The 18,157-nt window shown below is 41.7% G+C and overlaps 1 protein-coding gene across 1 annotated transcript in view; it reads left to right on the top strand.

Annotated features, from left to right (window-relative positions):
- Positions 1-12,852, top strand: part of LOC122396106 (protein slit) — a 385,949-nt gene extending 373,097 nt beyond the window's left edge. Inside the window, exons 13-30 of the mRNA XM_043394233.1 lie at positions 1,796-1,946; positions 2,734-2,880; positions 3,830-3,901; positions 3,977-4,048; positions 5,819-5,987; positions 6,370-6,569; positions 6,658-6,729; positions 6,872-6,943; positions 7,636-7,707; positions 7,785-8,008; positions 8,372-8,570; positions 9,384-9,693; positions 9,786-9,999; positions 10,091-10,552; positions 10,628-10,796; positions 10,934-11,055; positions 11,138-11,277; positions 12,036-12,852. Of these exons, the coding sequence (XP_043250168.1) occupies positions 1,796-1,946; positions 2,734-2,880; positions 3,830-3,901; positions 3,977-4,048; positions 5,819-5,987; positions 6,370-6,569; positions 6,658-6,729; positions 6,872-6,943; positions 7,636-7,707; positions 7,785-8,008; positions 8,372-8,570; positions 9,384-9,693; positions 9,786-9,999; positions 10,091-10,552; positions 10,628-10,796; positions 10,934-11,055; positions 11,138-11,277; positions 12,036-12,122 (2,954 nt within the window). The 3' untranslated portion in view covers positions 12,123-12,852. The remainder of the gene's footprint in view (positions 1-1,795; positions 1,947-2,733; positions 2,881-3,829; positions 3,902-3,976; positions 4,049-5,818; positions 5,988-6,369; positions 6,570-6,657; positions 6,730-6,871; positions 6,944-7,635; positions 7,708-7,784; positions 8,009-8,371; positions 8,571-9,383; positions 9,694-9,785; positions 10,000-10,090; positions 10,553-10,627; positions 10,797-10,933; positions 11,056-11,137; positions 11,278-12,035) is intronic.
- The last annotated feature ends 5,305 nt before the right edge of the window (positions 12,853-18,157 follow it).

Raw genomic sequence — 18,157 nt, 5'->3', positions numbered from 1 at the left:
CGTGGGGAGATAGGACTGATCAAATTTCAGTTCATCTCTTCTATAACTACGCGACACTTACCCAAGACGATTCATGGTTTATAGACTATCATCGCTACTATTTGTGTCGCGAGACTGCCTATTGTTACCAGAAAGCGAGATCAGTGTTTCAAATATCCCGCAATATTGGGACCCCTAACTCGAGACCTATTCTTAAAAGCACTGTTGCTTTTGGATGCAGCTTTCTATGCATGCATAGAAACTGCTGTGAACTCATGGGTCCGTGGTCTACGATACTTAAACGCTGCCCTCTCAGAATCGATCCCCGGATAGCTGGCCAGATAACGCTCCTAAAAATCCATTGGGTTCGCGAGAGCACGTTGATTAATCGGAAGTCGAAAAGCAGGCAGCGGCGTGATCACGCGCACCGGGTTACCATGTTAATGCCGCGACGATAAATTTTGATAATGAACAGTAGTAGCGACGATATCATTAAATTAAGCATCGGCGCAATAACGCTAGCTCTCTCGCACGTTAATTGAGTGTTGAATGTCATGTGCTCCGAGAGGTGAATATGTTTATGTATGAGTACGGGCGCGCAGGTGATTTATCATCGCATTATACGCCGCGTTACAAATTGTCCGCCGCGGTACACGTACGTAATTATATCGGTAATTTGCGTTCAGCGTTTAATAAGACGAGCGCGCAACGTCGCGTGGCCACTTTCTCCGCGAGCCTCGTGTCCTCGCGATTTCCACCGTCACGATCGACGACGAGGTTACTCGGTTACCGGTGATCTCGATCCTCTCACGGCCGATAATAACGTAGCACTACGTTCTGCAGTCCGATCAACGTCGACGACACTTGCACGATAATAATAATCCTTTCGGGCTGACGCAGAAGGAGCTCGTGGCATTTTACCAGCCGTTGATTCGGAAAAGTTAGAACATATTAATACGTTCTGCACAGTTCGATCAACACGGACGACACTGATGCGATAATGATAACCCTTTCAGGCTGTCGCGAAAGGAGCTCGTCGCATTTTACCAGTTGTTGATTCAGAAAAGTTGGAACGTAGTACTGCTTATTACACGAAATGAAAGTTGAGAGCCACTGAAGTAATATTACTCATTTTAATAAGTCAGAACTGAAAGTCTGCCAGTGTAATTCACGCGCAGCGATCTGGAAATCATTGTCCGCGTCTGTTCTACGTCTTTTCATGTTGTTTTTGGGTTACGAACATATTTTGAAGTTAACCGAGACGAGTTCATTATTCCACACGTTGTATTACACACATTTTACGTATAAAACCGAGTAAAACAATGTTAACCTATTTGCCTTTCATTCGCAGTTACATCATAGAGTGCCGTAGAATATTAAAAATTCCCAGAAGCAAAAGATAAAAATAGGAATAATAGCTGCGCTTGAATTACACTGCTCCGAAATACGTCCAGTATTTCACCCAATATGAGAGAAATGGTTTTCATAAAAATTGTACAATACATCGACGATGACGTGCAGAGGAAACAGTTTTTTGCGAACATGTTGGAATCGCTAAAATTATGAATTAAAAGCTACGTTGAAAATTTACATTAACATTGCACTGTATTCGAAGCCATGGTACTTCGAACGAACACCAAGAAGTCTACCACCTGCATGCATCGATTCGACAAATATTGGACCAAACTGTCCGCCAAATTTAATTGCTTTAATTCGCTAACTCATCCAAGAACGACGTGTTTCTGTGGTCCTGAGAAGGAAAGGTGGATCAGACGGGATTGTTTGAAGTGGAATATATCCGGTCATTTATTCGTAGGCGACGAGGAACTCTTGACGAAGAGGGCTGGCGAGTGCATCCTGCCTGGAGAGTGTCCAGCGCCGTGCACTTGTAACGGCGCGACCGTCGATTGCTCTAACAAGAAGCTCGTCTCGATACCGAAGGAGCTGCCAATTTACACGTCTACATTGTGAGTACCTGACTCTATCCATTTTATTTACATGGCTACAGGCTAATTGGTTCATTGGAGCACACTAACTACTCTATCGACTATAGCAGGATAGTTGATACACTACAACAGACTAACTGATAGACTATAGCAGGATAATTGTATCCTACAACAGGTTAACTGATACACGTTAGAGCCGGACAATAGATTTAATATAGCAGGCTAATGAATACTCTATAGCAAGATTAGCACGCAATGGACTAACTGGTGGCCTATAGCAGGACAATAGATTTAATATAGCAGGTTAACCGATACGCTATAGCAAGATAATTGATACTCAACAACAGATTAACTGGAACACTATAGCAGGGTAATTGATACACCGCAACATAGAACCTGACACACTGTAACGGGGCGATTACCGCGGGCTAAATATTACACATCAGGACAACGGTGACCCGGTCTCTTAATTATCGAGCATTGTTTCACCGTCGAACGAAACTTTATCGAGCGAGAATGCAAAATAAAAGAGGACAATCGATCGAGATGAATGAGCTCGTTCAGGGCTCTCGTTTCCTTCGCGCGAGAAAATTAATTCAATCGGCCGACAAGATAATTATCTGATTAAAAGCTAGCCCGAAGGGGGGGTTTTAGGCGCGACGAGCGCCGTGCTATTATTCGAAATAAATTATTCGAACTCGTTTAATGGATCGACGCCCCGGAGCGCGATTAATTGCTCGCCGTATCAGACGCTGACGATGGGCTCTAACTTTCACGTCTCCCGGCTTTTCTTTGTCCTTGCGCCCAGGCTGTTGGCCAACAATGAACTGGATAAGATCAAAGCGGACGGCCTGTTCGAGAAGCTGCCGGAGCTGCAGCATTTGGACCTCAGGAAGAATAAAATCTCACGCATCGAGGCGTCAGCCTTTTTGGGGGCGCACAAGCTCACCGACCTGTAAGTGTTTCTGCAACCCCACGTTGCTTTTTTTCGCTTCTTGTTGTCTTTCTCGCTGATGAACGCGAGCGGGAGGCTAATCGTCCGTGTGGGACAATGAGAAGTGACATTCGACCGATTACAGCGCGTTCCATATTGCAATCATTAATGCACGAAACCTGAGAATGTGTAGAAACATGTGACAAAGTATAGATTCCGTAACTCGATTTAATATTGAACCCCCCAGTGTAAAATGTTATTGTTCCTTAATTAATTCAGTGAGCACCTTCGACGCCGGCTATTTTCGCCTGCTCAGGAATTGTTAATTGTTTTCAATTTAATGTTTCCCGCTGAGAAAGTTTGAAATAATGGCGGGCGTGTTCGGAGTGTCGAGATTACTTGCGTTATTTGTGCCTAACTCGATCGGGACTTTGAAACGAGCTTTAACGAAGCAGAATAGGATTTAATTTTCAAAGGCAATTAACGGGACAATGGGTCGATTAATTAGATAGTCGGAGGGGTGGAGGATGCCGGTAGCTCGTGTATATTTTAGTGCACACGAGTGCGGAAGCTGATCTAAACTATCGCATATTAGCGAAGAAAAACAAATTTAAAAAAAAAAACAATTTTTATTCGAATCGGAATTTTACGTGAAAAGTTGTTGTTCGATCGTATGAAAAATGTTTGAAACTCAAATATAATCTTTTAGGGTTATAATTAAAAATGTTATTAGTTTTCATCAATCTCGACATATTCCACTTTCTGCTCTCCGAGAATATTCGATATTCTGTTTCATTTCCGAGGATGATTCGTCACGAATAACCGTAATCCCGCGGCTCATCGACCAGTAGAGAGAATACCTCCAAAGCGTGGTCGTTTTTTTTTTTCTTTTTTTTTTTTATTAATAATTTCGAAACTTTATACCGTGACATTCTTGTCTCGTGGAAATAAACGACTCCTCGTTCCACAGACTCTTGACAGAGAACAGGCTGAGGGAAGTTCACAACAAGATGTTCACCGGCTTGACGAATCTTAAGACTCTGTGAGTAGAAACTTTTATGTCCCTTCATAAAACGGTATCACCGGGTATTGTACTCTTCGAACTTCATTTTTGCAGGAACCTTCACGGGAACGCTATAACTTGCGTTATGCAAGGCGCGTTCGAAGGGCTGACACACATACGCACCATGTAAGTGCTTTTTGCAACCATTGATCCCCTTACCACCCTCAATCCGAATTACTAATACAGTAAAATTCCGATCATCTAACACATACTTTCGATAAAGAATTTTTTTCCTCAGAAGTGCGTAGGATTTCGTGGTTATGTCTATTCACCAAAGATGATTGAAATTGACCCCTGCAATCGAAAATAATTTTTTTAGAACGATTTGAAATTTTTTTTTCCCCCGAAAAATTTCACACCTGCACGAATTTTTTTCTCGAAAGTGAGTAGGATTTCGAGGGTGTGTCTATTCACCAAAAGTGATTGTAATTGTCCCCCGAAGGTGAAAATAATTTTTTTAGAACGATTTGAAATGGTTTAATTTTGCCGAAAAATTTCAGTGAAACGTATCAACGGTATGGTCAGACATTACATTTTCGGTAAGGAATTTTTTTCTCGAAAGTGTGTAGGATTTCGGTGGTATGTCTATTCACCAAAGATAATTGAAACTGACCCCTGCAATCGAAAATAATTTTTTTAGAACGATTTGAAATTTTTTAATTTTGACGAAAAACTTCACACCAACTCGAATTTTTTTCTCGAAAGTGAGTAGGATTTCGGTGGTATGTCTATTCACCAAAGATAATTGAAACTGACCCCTGCAATCGAAAATAATTTTTTTAGAACGATTTGAAATTTTTTAATTTTGCCGAAAAACTTCACACCAACTCGAATTTTTTCTCGAAGGTGCGTAGGAATTCAGGGATATGTGTATTCACAAAAAGTAATTGTAATTAGCCCCCGTAGCCAAAAATAATTTTTAAATAACCGGGTGCCGGATAATCGAAATTCTACTGTATTTTTATATCCTTTTTGTATGAAGAAAACGACTTGCATGCGAAAAAATCAAATTTGTACATTTTTAACCTTTTAATTTAAGCAATGTAAGACTAAAACACATTACCATGCGCAAGGTCATTTTAAAATCATGTTATCATGCATCATTAAATTGGTCTCAGCGTCCGCTATTATGTCATGGCAGTAAATTGAAATGTGAATTGAACTGTTAAATTAGAGGGTTTGAGTAGTTAAAACTGGTGGATATTGCGCTATTATTCTCTCACTGCGTGGGTCTCTGCTATTTAACTATTACAAGCGACATTATTTAACAATTATTGTTAATCATTATTGGATAGAAGTTACTAGTAACAGATGCTAATGAAACAATTAAACTTGTGGACTAGAGTAGTCAATGCAATTAATATCACAGAAATATATTATTATTATATGGTATAATGTATATTATGCATAAATTTAACAATTGATTATTGCAAAAACAATTACTTTAAATGACTACAAACGAGACTATCAAATTGATGCACTTGAGGATTTAACATTGATAAGTGAATAATCTCTAATTGGCTATCGTTAACGAAAGGAATATTAAGAAGCTTCTGCAAAATCACAGATATTATGAACGAGATTTTTCAATTGAACTAGTTATGAGGCATCGCATTGTTACTCTTTAGTACTAGTGAAATTAGCGAGTTATTAATGACTGGAAATTATTGTTGATAACAGAACATAAAAATTACTCACAGAGTAGGTTAGTAGTTGTAAGAAAATGAATATTTAATTAGTGTAATATTACAAGGGGGCCGTAGGGATCGTGACTGGTTAATATTCATTTTAGTTTTAATGCATACGCTCCAACTTCCTTAATACCCTCTGCTAAAATATTTCATGCTTCCGTGCACATAATTAATGGCAGTTTAACAAATTGCCTCCCATTTTCAGCAACATGCAAGGCAATCCTTTGTCCTGTAATTGTCATCTCGCGTGGTTCGCTGGATGGCTAAGAAAACGCGACATGTCTGACGTCGTTGGACACTGTCACGATCCGCCACGATTGAAGGATGCTGTCATCAAGGACATCCCTCATCATGAATTCAAATGCAACAGTACGATCCTTTCTTTACACGAAAAAAAAACTAAATTTCCAATTGCTATCTGAGCTACATTAAGATCCGTATCGGTGAAACTAATTCCCCTTAAATTAACTGCTGATTTAATCTTACTATAAATCTTCCGAAAACGAGCTTTTACTTATTCCTGAATAGATTAACATCGATCTCGCTAGTAATATTTTGACGAAAGAGACTCTAAGTGAAAAATTTCTTTAAATAGTATTAAATTTCACGAACTATTATTGAAACTATAATAGTTTTATAGAAGAAACAAAGTCCATCGATTAAAAATATCCCCTGATATTTTCTTCGCTTTCTTTTCCGACCTTTCGAATTGATCCCGAGATTAACGATCCGCCGTCTGCTTTATAAATTGCAGACGACAGCGTGGGTTGCCTAGGAGACGATTACTGTCCACCCCAATGTAATTGCGCCGGGTCAGTGGTGAGGTGTTCGAGGTCTCAGCTTACAGAGATTCCACGTGGGATTCCGCCGGAAACCACCGAGCTGTATTTGGACGTGAATGACATCAAGACGATCCAGCCAGAGAGGCTGAACCACCTGAGGATTCTCACTAGATTGTAAATAAAATACACGTGCAAATTCCATCCCGAGAAGACTCGAAAACTAAAAAATACTAAAGCAAAGTTCTCGCGCTTTCACTTTCAGGGACCTGAGCAACAATCAGATCGCGATGCTATCGAACGACACCTTCAAGAATCTCACCAAATTGTCACACCTGTAAGTTAACGTGATTTTCTAGTTTCTCGAAAAATCGTAACAACTTTTGGCGAACGCAACAATGTTTGTAATTCGGTATCGAGTTTGCTATTGCCTCTCGTGATATTACGCGGTGCTCGAACCTCGACTATTAATTTTCCAGGATCATCAGTTACAACAAGCTACAATGTGTTCAACGCAACGCTCTCGCCGGCTTGAAATCGCTGAGAATAATGTGAGTTTCGATTATCCATTACTTCTCTTCTCAGACAATACGTAGATTTACATCTTTGTTTCGTATTCAGTATTTCCAATGTTCTCCATAAATTATGGGGGAAAGAATTACTCGAAATAACGGGGCGGAAGGTAAACGGTGAAACGGTGCCATTTTTCTTCCGAAACTTCCGTATCTGAATGAAACACTGGGAGCTTTCAGCGGAGCTTTTGGTTTTCCATGAATGGAGAACGCAGGGGGAAAAGAACAATTGATAATTGGGCATACATTAAAGTTCGATAATGGTATAAATGGAATACGTGATGTCAAAGAAACAATCTGTGCCGAATTAACGAGCAAAAACGCGCCGTTTTATCGGTTGCGACGATTCGTGATATATTATCAACGTTTATTCCCCCCCGGTGTCGCTATTAATTTTATTTGCGGAGACAATTTTAGGAATGATTATTCACAATAAACGAATTATTTTAATTTACGATTTAAATTACTTGCTCGAGCGTTACGCTGTCAGTGTCGGAAACAATTTATTCGATCGTTTTAATTTTATTTATTTGAAGTATTTAAATCCCTCTTAAATAGAAATTCTATTCCAACGTTGCGCTAATACTTATATAAAGTAATTATTTTTTTTTTTAAACAAATATTCATTGTGGAACCGTTGAATAATAATTTGTAATTTCGGTTTACGTCAGGTCTCTCCACGGTAACGACATTTCCGTGATCCCCGAGGGCGCATTCGAGGATCTCAAATCTATAACCCACCTGTGAGTATCTCTCACGTTCCGCGATCGAGCGTACTGCATTCTCGACGTCGATAATTCACCGACCGGTGTGTTTATAGCGCTCTGGGGTCCAACCCGCTCTATTGCGACTGCAGTATGCGATGGTTGGCCGAGTGGGTGAAGAAAGACTTCGTGGAGGCAGGTATCGCCAGATGCATGGAGCCGCCAGCAATGAGGGACAAGCTCCTTCTGACGACGCCTGCGACCGCGTTCCAATGCAAAAGTATGTACTTCCACGACAGATATCGCGATCGCGGCAAACGTGGCCAGTTACAGCAATCAAGTAGACTATTGCATCAATGCCCTAGGAACGCCTAGGGTCTTCGTCGCGATTGTTCATTCGCGAGAAGATAATCAAAATGTTTCCTTGGTCCTCTTGAAATGTTTAAAATATTTTATCGCTCTAGATCAGTGTTTCTATCGTAGTGTTGTAGAAGGAATTTTGGGAGTTCGTGTGGTTAGCTGGCCACGATTGCTCGCGATCGCCTCAATGCTCCGCACGTGCAGATGTTTTTGATTTTCTCACTGGCCCGTGACGCAGTCTGTTTAGTTCATGGTTTTTTGGCCCGTCGTCACAATGGGGTACTAAAATTGCTCATTAATCGTAGACCTTTCTTCCGCGCAGCCAGCCAACAGCCAGCCGAAGTCCTGGCCAAGTGCGACTTGTGCTACACTTCGCCATGCCAGAACGGAGGATTTTGCGAGACGCTCCCGGATCGGAAGTTCCGTTGCAAGTGCGCGCCAGGATATCATGGGGACCGGTGTGAACATAAAATTGACGCGTGCTATGGAAATCCTTGCCGGAACACCGGAACTTGCAAAGTACTGGAGGAAGGAAGATTCAGGTACCAAACGTCTCAGCCAACTTGCCAAGTAGACTTTTGGCCAGCTCGTTCGGGTCTGACCTCTATTTGCTCGTTCAGTGGTACCCGTAGTAGCAACGTCTGCGCCAGGTTCTCATCGAGTTAAATTTTTTCGACAAATTCAATTTTACGGAAGTTTCTTTGCGGAGTAACTCGTGGCTCGCGCTTGCATGAGAATCCTGCTGCAGACGTAATCTTCCATACATGGAAGACACGACTGCAATTAGTAGTTTTTGACAACCGAGTAGACGTGCACGAGACATACTAATTTACACGGTATAGTTAAATATTAGGGATGTGCGGGTAACCGAAACATGAAACATGAACACATGAAACAGATCGCACACTCCTAAATATCTACTGTAGCATACTGCATCGTTCTCGAACAAAATTAAACCACGAATAAAACCAAAGCGAGTGTAGGTAGTAGTATGTGCAAGCCAAAGATTACGATTGCGCGTCGACGCGAAAATATTTTACGCGTTGACGAGTAGACTATAGATCGTAGTTTCAGTAGCACTAAATTGCACGTAGACAGAACCGTGCTCTCTTGTGTAAATAAACAAAACGGGACCCCTGCACGTGAGCCCCGAAGAGTAGCAGCCACGCGCAACAACTTACCAACAAAAGAATTTCCTAAGTGAAATTGCAACAAGCCTGTGATTGCTTGATTAAATTTTTTAAAAATTGTACTGATGGATAAGTTGATTGCGCGTGGCAACGTCGATTGGCGGATGCACCGCGATCGTAGATCATGGTCAATGTCTCGATTGACGATCAGTCGGTGTGTGACAGTTGCGACTGCGCCCCCGGGTACAAGGGACTTCGATGCGAGAACAACGTCGACGACTGCGAGAACAACAAGTGCGCAAATAACGCCACCTGCGTCGACCTCGTACAGGCCTACAGATGCGACTGCGCCCCAGGATTCATGGGCGAGTACTGCGAGGAGAAGATACCCTTTTGCACAAAAGGGCACGACCCCTGCGAGAACGGGGGCCGATGCGTCGACCACGGGACCTACTATAGCTGCGAATGCCCAATCGGCTTCACCGGCCTCAATTGTTCCACCAACTTGGATGACTGCGGTGATCATATGTGCCAGGTACTTGTCCCTCTTCTATCTCACTCGATAATAACTCACCGAACACTCGAACTATCTCACTCACGTCCTCTCGACTATTGACTATTTTTCAGAACGGTGCTACTTGCATCGACGGCATAAACAATTACGTTTGTAAGTGCGCGGCGGACTACACAGGGAGGTACTGCGAGGCTGCACCCTCGACAGCCATGCTGTATCCACAAACTAGTCCATGTGCACACCATGACTGTCAGCACGGTGCATGCTTCCAACCAGCTCCCGCTTCCGCCGCGGACTACCTTTGCCAGTGCCACCCCGGCTACACCGGTGAGCGATCGAACTAATTGTTCTCCGTTCAACGTTCTCAAACGGCATAAAACTTTCGCTATTTTCATGCTGTTTGACATCGTGTTTTAAGGAAAACGATGCGAGTACCTGACGAGTTTGAGCTTCGTGGACAACAGCTCGCTGGTCGAGCTGGAGCCACTACGCACGAGGCCGGAAGCGAACGTGACCATCGTGTTCACGACCATACAGGAGAACGGGGTCCTCCTCTACGACGGCCAGAACGGCGACCACCTCGCGGTGGAGCTGTTCAACGGCCGCGTGAGAGTCTCGTACGACGTGGGTAACTACCCAACCTCGACGATGTACAGTTACGAAATGGTAGCCGACGGCAAGTTCCACGTGGCGGAGCTTCTCGCGATCAAGAAGAACTTCACGATGAGAGTCGACCGTGGTTCTGCTAGGAGCATCATCAACGAGGGTCCTAAGGAGTACCTGAAGCTTCTCGCGCCTATGTACGTCGGCGGCGTTACGCCGGAAGTCGCCAACATAGCATTCACGGAGTTCCACTTGAGGAACATCACGAGCTTCCAAGGTCAGTTTCAGGCTAATCGATACAACTACGCTACCACATCGTTCGTTTGGTAAAATGATTCTAATTTGATCTCAGGCTGCATCTCCGAGATGTGGATCAATCACAAGTTAGTAGACTTCAGCAACGCCGCTAAAATGCACCGCGTGACTCCTGGATGCATGTCTAACGACGAAGAGGCTGACGAGGCGCGAGACGTCATCGAACCGGAAGGAATGATGAATAGTGGCAGCAACGAGGAGCCTATGCAACAAGAGAACTCGGATCACGAGCATTCCGGTGAGTATCTACGAAACTTTAGGACAACTTTTCTAAGGGTAAAAGATTAATCCAAGCACGATCGATTGCAGACATCGTTATGACAGTACCTGGCACAATAATTTCGGATCCCTGCGCGGGTCACGGATGCAGGAAGGGCTCGCAATGCGTGCCCTCGCCTATCGAAAGTCCTTATCCGTATACGTGCCGGTGTCAAACTGGATGGCATGGGCGGTACTGTGAGAAAGGTACGGCCATTTTTAACATTACCAATCTACTAACAGAAGCTAAGCTAACAGAAGGTATATAATATGGATGTCTCTATTGCAGCACCGACATGTCGCAAGGAACACACTAGAGAGTTCTATAGCGAGAATGGATGTCGGAGTAGACGACCAGTGAAGCTAGCCAAGTGCTGGGGTAGCTGTGGCAACTCTTGCTGCCTGCCACGGAAAACAAAACGACGCAAGGTACGGTCCAATTATAGTGGTAGAAACTACCCTGTCTGAATACGCAGTGAACTACTAGCTGTGTCAACAATAAACTGGGTTCTATCGAGTGTAAATTCACCATAGAAAAGTAGGAGATCGATAACACTAGGCAACGATGTCTACTGTTGCAGTGAATAGATTTTCCAGTAGTATGTCCCTTGATATAGTCAGACGTAGATAGAAACCAATACATCTCCGACTATTTTCCTTGCAATGCGCAGTTCCAAGTATACAAAATCGCTACAGGAAACAGTATGACAGTTCATTAACCGAGTGAAAGTTAGAAAGTTAGAGTTAGCGAGAGACTTTATGAGAAAGACGTCAGAAACAGTCATAGAGTAATGAGTGGAATGCGCAAGACTTACAGATTAGCAAAAATCCTTGTATTTAATCTACACGCCTATCTAACATTCCTCCGCAAGTGAATATATTTATTGACACAGATAGCAAAATACCACGTTTATCAGATTAAACAGTCAAGATATTATGGAAGATTTATCAGAGAGAGTAATTAGTGAAACGCGTAAGAGATTTGCAGGCTAGCATGTACAGACACTGACTATACCTACTTAAGTCGACGCACAATATTTTGACCGTTCAAGACCTCTTAGAATTTGCCCCCTTTTTGATATTGCTATGCATCTTCCTATTCATGAAGAGATTTATCTCTGACCTGATTATGAACTACGTTAACACTCAGTGTTAGTGTTATAAAAGATGCGACGAATTTATTGCAGGTTCGACTGATTTGCGCTGACGGGATGAGGTACACAAAGGACGTCGATCTAGTGCGCAAGTGCACGTGCACCCGGAAATGCTACTAGCCAGAATGGCGGGACAGTGGGCGCCACAGGTGTTCCATGAATATTCGTCGAGGCGTAACGAGACCGAGAGGAAGAAACCCCCGAGAACCGAGCAGTGTCCCAATTCGAACTTTCTACGCTGTGCACACACGGGTGATGTGCCGAGAGTCGATTATAAATCCAGAGGGACGCCCCCGCGTGGTCCTCGACGCATCCTCGTGAAACGCGTAAACGAAACATTGGGCCGTAAACTGCCAGGCCGTAATCCAAGATGGACACACACTCGCGAACACTCAAGATACACACGTACACAGGATACCCATACGTACATACGCATACACGCAAACACAGACACACACACACAGCCGGCTCAGTGTGATATATATTCGAACGAGAAGAAAAGAATTATATCGTGCGTACGTGGACACGGGACTATCGATATTGAAAACAGTTTAACGCATACTAGGTATTATTAATCGTATGTTTAACGATGAGAGTGGAGAGTGGAAAAAACCGTGCAAACATGGACCGCAGACGCACGTGTTCCGCACTATCGCAAGAGTTTTACGCACGATCGCAGAAACCACGCAGCATCGTTCGCTCAGTGTGAAATAGATCTAATGAATGATGTCGGTGGTGGATGGAGTATGATCGAATGTAATGAATTCACGCTTAATATTGCGATCTCTCAGAATTTTCATTCGATACAATTAACGGAGCACAGTTGAACACGGTAACTTGGGCTCCCGAGACTTCCATGGCGCATTGCCCGATCGACGATCTCCGATTTTTATGAAACTTGGCTGAGAAACAGAGCATCGAAAAAATATTAGACCTGTATATTTTTTTGTAAATTAATTATCCCGTGCCCATTGGGTCGAAACTGTCCTCGACGTTATGGACGAAATTACTTTTCCAATCGATTTTGTCAAAAATTAACGGTTGATATTTTTGTAATGCTCCATTTATTTATTACGTTTCATCGAAATCGGGTATTTTCGATCACTCGATGCCCTTCGTTAGAGAAAATAAGAGGTTGCTTTCAGGATATTTTCAACCGTATAGAGAAAGTCATATCATCCTTTTCGAATGTCCAATGTTGTAAATTTCAGTTCGAACGTAATAAATATTAGTCTGAGAGGTCGAAATTTTGCATTAAAAATGCATTAACATCGGGTATAATAAATGCTTCGCTAGAGAGCTGAGCTTCGTGCAACTATTTTCCAAATCCGTTGCATGCTCGCAACACTTAACTGCCTGACGATTTATAATTGTAACTTAAGTGCAACGCAAGTAAAGGAAGGGAAGTAAAAAAAAAAGGTAAAGAAATAAACGATATCGCATAAGTATTAAAGATGTATAGGGAGCTTCACGTTTCTCCGAAACTTTTCCAGTTAATTGTGAAACTTGATGGGCTGTTAGGTCTATTATCCTCTGAGTAAACGTTTGTATAAACACGTTCTTGAACATGCAAGTTGCGTTTACACCGGCAAAGAGTGACGGACATCTCACCGAGAGATTTTTAAACGACACATTGAAGGAAAGATCGAACCCCTAAGACGAATTATTACACCGGTTTGTCTCGTTATTTTGTTACCGTCTTAAACGTTCCTTTCTCGTAAATATTTAACCTCTCGACAATTAGCGGAATAATTTAACACAGCGGAGGGTATATTTAAAAGACATACAGTATTTCTTGTCCTGTTCATGCGTTTCGTTGCGACACTATCGAGTTACGAATCGTCGTGACACTAAATTTTAAAGCAAAACGTGTAAAAGACTTCTCTCAATCAGAAAAGTAACTTCGTTCGCGGGAACATTCTAAACTGTTTACAATTTCTTTCTTAAATTATTAAAAAATTGAAACAAATTTTTTATGCAACTGGGATGCTTGAAGAAGGCGAAAAATGACTAAAATCCACTAAACGAGGTCTCCAGGGAGGGCTGAAGGCTTCCTAGAACCTCGAATTCTTCATTCCACGGCCTAAACGCGTTGCTTCGAGGTTCGTCGCGCGAATTGCACTCGAGGGCAGCCGACGAAAAACGCCAAGGTCGAGAAATTCTACGCGACCGCGATTAGAAAAACGAATTGTAAATCCGACGGCGAGACGAACGTGACTAATGCGACCCGGGACGAATAAGAGTAACCGCGTAATTATTTTTGTATGAGCACGTTATTTATAAATCGAGCGTCGACGATGAGTTTGCGATTGTTTTCATCGGGTTGGCGCGACTCGTTCGAACTACTTAAGACCCTCTTAATGTTTCGCGTACCTATTTAACGTGTACCTACTCTGCGGATAACTGCATTGCATCTTCCACTGCCAGTATTTAAGTCGTATTTATTCGCCAACGGACTATCAGAACGGGAAACTTTCGGTAGGTTTTATTGTTATCGATCGATTGTTCTTCGTGCACTTTCAGACAAGTTCATAGGATTTGGTTTTCTTGAAGGCAAACGAACTCGTAGAGAGCACGATCGAGCCCCTTGCACTCCTCCGCGATCCGGACAAAAGGGTAACCGAGGGTGCAAACGGGTTGAGTCGATCAGAAAAATACTCAACAACATGTGCACGGTGTTCAGCATTTTCAACCCATTCGGTACGTGTGATTGTCAAACAGTTGAATTGAAATAGCTGAATGCATGATATACCATACACGACTCTCAAGAAAATTACTCATTTCGACCATTTGGAGGTACCCAATTGCCTCGACTCTGACTGTTCCTTTCTCGCATTTAAAACCATCATTCTTTTTATAATAATTTTAATATTTAAGCAATTATTATTCGAAAATGGTCCAACTTTGTTATATAAAATCTTATTCGAAGCTACACGTAATGTAGAGCATCTTAAAAATTTCCACAGTGAAGCAAATAAATGTTTATAAAATACTTGTGAAATAAATATATATTGAGAAGGTACACACAGCTGATTTCAACAATCGATTACAGTCGACAATCGTGCCGAAAGGGTGCCAATCAATTTTTCTTAACGTACTTTTATATTATGTTAAGTAGTATAGTCACATTTAGTGTAGTAGAATATTTTATTTTTACGTTATTATGCTCGTAACTAGTATTCCCGATGCAGGATTTTGTACCAGCGTATTTCATAGAATTCTTTACGATAAAAGTTACTTTTACTACTTGTGTATCCGTATCTATGAGAAAATATTGAACAGAATGGGATGGCAGAAGCGATACGCAGCATATATTGTAGCACCGTCGAATGTGTCACTTATTGTTACTGATTTTCTCCTTATACGCCGTAGTGAAATAATAGGTGTATCATAGCGACGTATTTTACGGTTTCATAGTATTAATAGTAACGTAAGTTGCCTACAGCGTTGCGTTTGAAAAATTAATTTCTTCGCGAATTAGGTTTGAACGCGTTTAAATTTGGTTTCAGAGCTACGGATTTACTGGAGATTGTTGTTGTTGTTAACACGTTGCTTGCCGATCAGGGTACCTTATAAATTAACGAACGAATTTCATTGGCGAACGTTCAGTCTACTAACTTTATATACAAATAAGCTAACGAATCAATTCCTTTGAAATCTAATTGAAAATAATATGATTGGCGAGCAATGTATCGAATATCTATAAATCAAATTTGAGAAAAGCATGAACAGACACGATCGAAAGCTTTCAGAACTTGGTCGCAAGTTTTAAATAAACTCTAGAAACTTTTTTGGCGATAAAACAGGAAACTATGGCAGTGATCTTTTTTACCGACGCACGGTACTACCAATTAACGCCATCTATACTAAAAACACGAAACTAACGTAGATTCCGTGATGCTAGAAACTGTTTTACCATTGAATAGAAGATCCGAACAATCAGAACATGCCCAAAAGTTATGTAACGTTGTGGATTAAGACTAATAACTTAAACTGTTTTAAATTATTTCTCCAAGCCCATTGTGGACGAAATTCCATAGCAGATCATGTTTTATAGCAAACTGAACTTCATGTTGGATCAAACTCCATTATAGATCAAACTTCACTGTGAAACTTGAGCGATCGAGGAGCTTGGCCTATCATGGTACGTCCACTGTGAAACTTGGTCCACCATGGAACCCAATACATGCAGGATCGTAGGGTATAGTCTAAGTTGGATCATTACAGCACACTGCAAAACTTGGGCCACAGTGAGGCGAAGAGAATTAAACGCCAATATTGCCAATCGCAAATCTAAACGATCCGAATAAAGTCTATTGGCCTTGTTTGTTCAACTTTCGAATCAGGTTAAAAATCCCGTATCAATTAGTACGCGAAAAATAAATTGCAACCGACGTTCTGGAAGCTTATCGATCCCGTTGAAAACAAGAACACAGAGGCCAGGTTGAGACGTCTAAGATCTGTACCAACGCAGCCAGTTACACGAAGGAAGTTGCGAGGGCCGTAGTCATTAATGAATTCCGCATTCGACCAAACATACGTGCGAGTAATTCTCCTTGTAACGAGATTAACGTCGCGCGGGACGTTTAACAGAGAGAAAAAGAAGAGAAGAGACAGATATAGGGTTTTCTACGAAGCTTACGTCTATACTGGACAATAATGAGAGGAAGAGACGAGGGATTCGGTTTAACGATGGCGAAGAGCGTTCGAGACTTGTGATTGCTCGAAATTCCTACGAGTTATATTTGTACATTTACTTTACGAGAAACCTTAATATATTTCACGGATCGGTGGACTATAGCGCATGCGACTGAAGTATACCAGTTTAAAGAGTCTTTACGCTTAAAGTATAGCAAATGCTCTCGTTCTCGGATCAGCCGAAATGTATTTCTCGAGAATATAGTGTTTCGATACTTCCGGTCGCGTCTGTCCGGTTGCCAGGCTCCTTTCGTTCGGGGGGGGGGAAAAAAAGAAAAGAAAAGCAAAAGCATTTGTTTCATCGACTCAACCTACCTAAATAACTGTAAACTGCGTAATAAATATAATTATTATTGTTCCTTCTCGATATTCTCGTCGTGATTATTTTTTACATCCTACAATTCCCGAGTTGCGAAAACGGTGAAACGAAATGAATACGTCACCGGTGAACGGAGATCAGAAACAATCTGTGAAGGAAATGGACAGTGAAACAAATGTTTTCTGTGGCCATGTTCACTTCACGCCCTGACGCCAGAAAGATTGCTATATTTTACGTGTAGAATTCTAGGAAGAGTATAAGAATATTAAGCAGCAGTTCCTTTTACTTTACTTAGTCGATAAACCGCACCGTCTGTCACGTATTGCTTTGTCTCTCACGTATCCTATAGAAAAACTCCAGTTTCGTTTGGCTTCGCGTCAGTTTTCTTGCACATCCTTCGACTTGATGAATTCCGCGCGAGATTCTGTGATAAGTGATTCTGTTAAGGGCAAGTACCGATGTGAATCTCCGAGATCGCGACTCTTTGGCCTAGAAAGTGATCCAATCACGATCGTTTCTGACCAGAAAAAAGCTGTCACCGTTCGAGAAAATATTCGAATTGAAATTAAAAATAATTCGAGCCTGAAAAATCGAAACCTCGCGCCGATTTTTATTTATTATTCTGACAAAGGAAACAAAACTGGACGTAAATGCAAAAGTTCAGCTTTCAGTGAAAGAGCTTGTAAATTTATTTTTCGTGACGAGGTAGAAATTTTAATGAAATATTTATTCCTAGTGTTAAAAAAAAAGATCTGCGAACAACCTCGATAATAATTATTTCCTTACGCAACGATGTACAATTTTATTTTCTTTGTCAGAGTGAAGAAAATAAAAATCATGGCGAGGGAGCTGTAAAATTCTGAGCGTAACACTTATCAGAACGACACCCAAAGAATTGATGATTTCGACGAGATTTCTATGTCTAAGAACTATGTATGAATGAGGAACTGGTCTGAATGGGGTAGCGTGACAAAATCAGAGTATAAGTGTGTTTAACACGCGACACGTTTTACCAAATAAAAAATGAAATAAAGAGGGAGATGGAATATTGCATGCCTAGAAGTATTATAGCTATACACACGTAGGTATATCGATCTAGACACTAGCATAAAAACGAAATATCTATGTTTATATAATG

Source organism: Colletes gigas, unplaced genomic scaffold (assembly GCF_013123115.1).
Source record: "Colletes gigas isolate AHSC1104 unplaced genomic scaffold, ASM1312311v1 Colletes_gigas_Sc00007, whole genome shotgun sequence".
NCBI classification, from domain to species: Eukaryota; Metazoa; Arthropoda; class Insecta; order Hymenoptera; family Colletidae; genus Colletes; species Colletes gigas.
Note: the sequence above shows the minus strand (reverse complement) of the source record. Positions and strands in the feature narration are given on the sequence as shown.